General features: G+C 51.1%; 1 protein-coding gene across 2 annotated transcripts in view; it reads right to left on the reverse strand.

Annotated features, from left to right (window-relative positions):
* The window catches only part of mef2ca (myocyte enhancer factor 2ca), a 54,268-nt gene that overhangs the window by 29,494 nt on the left and 22,274 nt on the right, over positions 1-2,500 (reverse strand). For both annotated transcript variants that reach the window (XM_062553695.1, XM_062553696.1), the window contains one exon: positions 388-636. In XM_062553695.1, the coding sequence (XP_062409679.1) occupies positions 388-441 (54 nt within the window). In that variant the 5' untranslated portion in view covers positions 442-636. The remainder of the gene's footprint in view (positions 1-387; positions 637-2,500) is intronic.

Below are 2,500 nucleotides of genomic sequence, written 5' to 3' on the forward strand. Positions count from 1 at the left end.
TGTGTGTGTGTGTGTGTGTGTGTGTGTGTGTGTGTGTGTGTGTGTGTGTGTGTTTGTGTGTCTATGTGTGTGTGTGTGTGTGTGTGTGTGTGTGTGTGTGTGTGTGTGCATGCATGTGTGTATGCATGTGTGTTTCAGTGAGGAACTCCAACCATTTATGCATGAGTGACTCCAGCCTGAGCAACTGACACACACACACACACTCACACACACACACACACACTTGCTGGGTGAGAAACTCCTAACGTGTATGCATGAGTGGCTGTGGGTTGCACAGTTGATCTGACCTGGCAAACACCATCAGCTAACAGCTGCATCCCCACCAGCAGCTGAGAGTGGAGTGTGTGTGTGTGTGTGTGTGTGTGTGTGTGTGTGTGTGTCTCTTACCTGTCTGTTGCGCTCGTCCATAATCCGTGCAATCTGAATCTTTTTCCTCCCCATGGTTCCTCTGTTGGTTCTCCCTCCTCTTCCCAAAAAGAACTCTTTTTCTCTTCCTTTGTCTCTCTCTCTCTTGCTCTCTCTCTTCTTTCTTTCACTCTCTCTCTTCTTTCTCTCTCCCTCTCTCAAATCCTCAAGGCAGTCTTCTCTTCTTCACTCGGCTTGCTTCTCCCAATTCAATTACTCCAGCATCCGCTCCTGAGGAGACACAGACAGAGTGAAATGTTAAAAGACTATTCATTCAGCCCTCTATTAGTGTCTGTGCTGTACAGTGTGTGTGTGTGTGTGTGTGTGTGTGTGTGTGTGTGTGTGTGTAAAAAAAACAGTACAGTACAGTGGAGATATGGAAGGATGGAAGGACTTGAAAAAGTGTAAGCTAAAGGGGACCAACAGTAGTGTTCTCTGGGAACGCATACTGTAGATCCTTAAGCACTGGACCACCACCAACACTGCCATGACACACAACACACGCAGAACCAGAACCACCTGACAGAAGCCCAGTATGGTTCTGGTTCTGGTTCTGGCTCGACCAACGCCAAGTCTGACGTCTGACCCATTTTTAACCCCCTTTAGCCAATCAGCTCAGCAACAGGAGCAAAGCCTGCCTGTGAGAAAGGAGCCAGGCAGACACCCAGCATCCCTTGCTCCGGCTATGGGGCCCGGAGAGGTCTCAGGCCCTCGGAGAAGCGGCCGGAATCTGAGGAGCTCCGGGAACGCTGGCAGGGAAACAGAGGCGACACTCCGCTCCGCTCCGCAGAGCCAGCAGGAAGTGGAGCAGGAGCAGGAGCACGAGGCGGGAGCTCTGGCTCGGATGGAGCCCGTGCAGAAGAGCCGCCGCTGGGCCACAGCGTGGGGGACGAGGGGGGTGGAGTTCAGGTTGAAAATAGGGGTGCCTCTCAACATCTCTCCTCGATCCTCGATGCTCAATCCTCGAGGGGCGTTCCCACTGTTCTATAACTAACACTGGATAGACTATCCCATTGTTGCCGCCCCACTATTCTTTATCTAGATCAATGAGGACAAGGATCGAGGAAGGAAGGGAAGGTGTATAAAAGCCCTAATGAGAGGCACCCTAGCAACGCATCCACCTCTCTCGGCCCTGCCAAGGTCGCATGCCCCAGTAGGAGTCACCTCAGCAGGAGTCACCTCTGGACTCTGTTTGAGCAGACTGACGCTCTCGCAGGAAAAATACAGCAGGACCAACTCGTGGAGGTCGTGGAGGTCAGCGGTCGGAGGGAGTTCAGGTGGAAACTAGCATACAGGCAGGCTCTGGCGTTTGATCCAAGATGGCCTCTGCAACACCAACACCATCCCCCCACCCCTCCGTCCAGCTCTTTCTGGGTCCTGCCAAGCCTCCTCAGGAGTCACCTCTGACCTCTGTTTAAGCAGGCTAACGGTACTCAACTCAGATATCGTGGTGACAACAACACACACACACTCACTCACTGATATACTGTGCACACACTCTCTCTCTGACACAAACACACACACACGTGCATATGCACGCACGCACACACACACGCACACAATGTCTCTTCTCACACACAAAGTCTCTCTGGTTTCTCTGTCTCTCTCCCTCACACACACAGACACACAGACACACACACACACACACACACACACACACACACAGAACTACAAACAAATCGCAGGCCTACAGGAGGCCAGGCAAGCAGCGGCGAACAGAACGCTGTCTGTCCCTGAAGAGGAAGTTTAGAGAAGCTAATGTTTTGACAGTATCTCTTCATTTGAATTTGAAAAGCATACCAATGTAGAGAGAGAGAGAGAGGGAGCGAGAGAGAGAGAAAGAGAGAGAGAGAGAGAGAGAGAGAGAGAGAGAGAGAGAGAGAGAGAGAGAAGATGAAGAAGAAAAAACGCATCTGCTTGTTCGTCACTTCTGTTGCAAGGCTATGAATAGCCCAACGGGAGAATGAATCCATAAACAGGTCAATAAAGAAAATGATGCTGATCCAAACTGAACTGAAACGTCACACCACAAACAAATAATGCATGCAAGCACCTCCAGGATTCTACCTGGCTGTCAACCTGACTGCGGCTCTGA

The sequence above is a fragment of the Sardina pilchardus genome, chromosome 14 (genome assembly GCF_963854185.1).
Source record: "Sardina pilchardus chromosome 14, fSarPil1.1, whole genome shotgun sequence".
NCBI lineage: Eukaryota > Metazoa > Chordata > Actinopteri > Clupeiformes > Clupeidae > Sardina > Sardina pilchardus.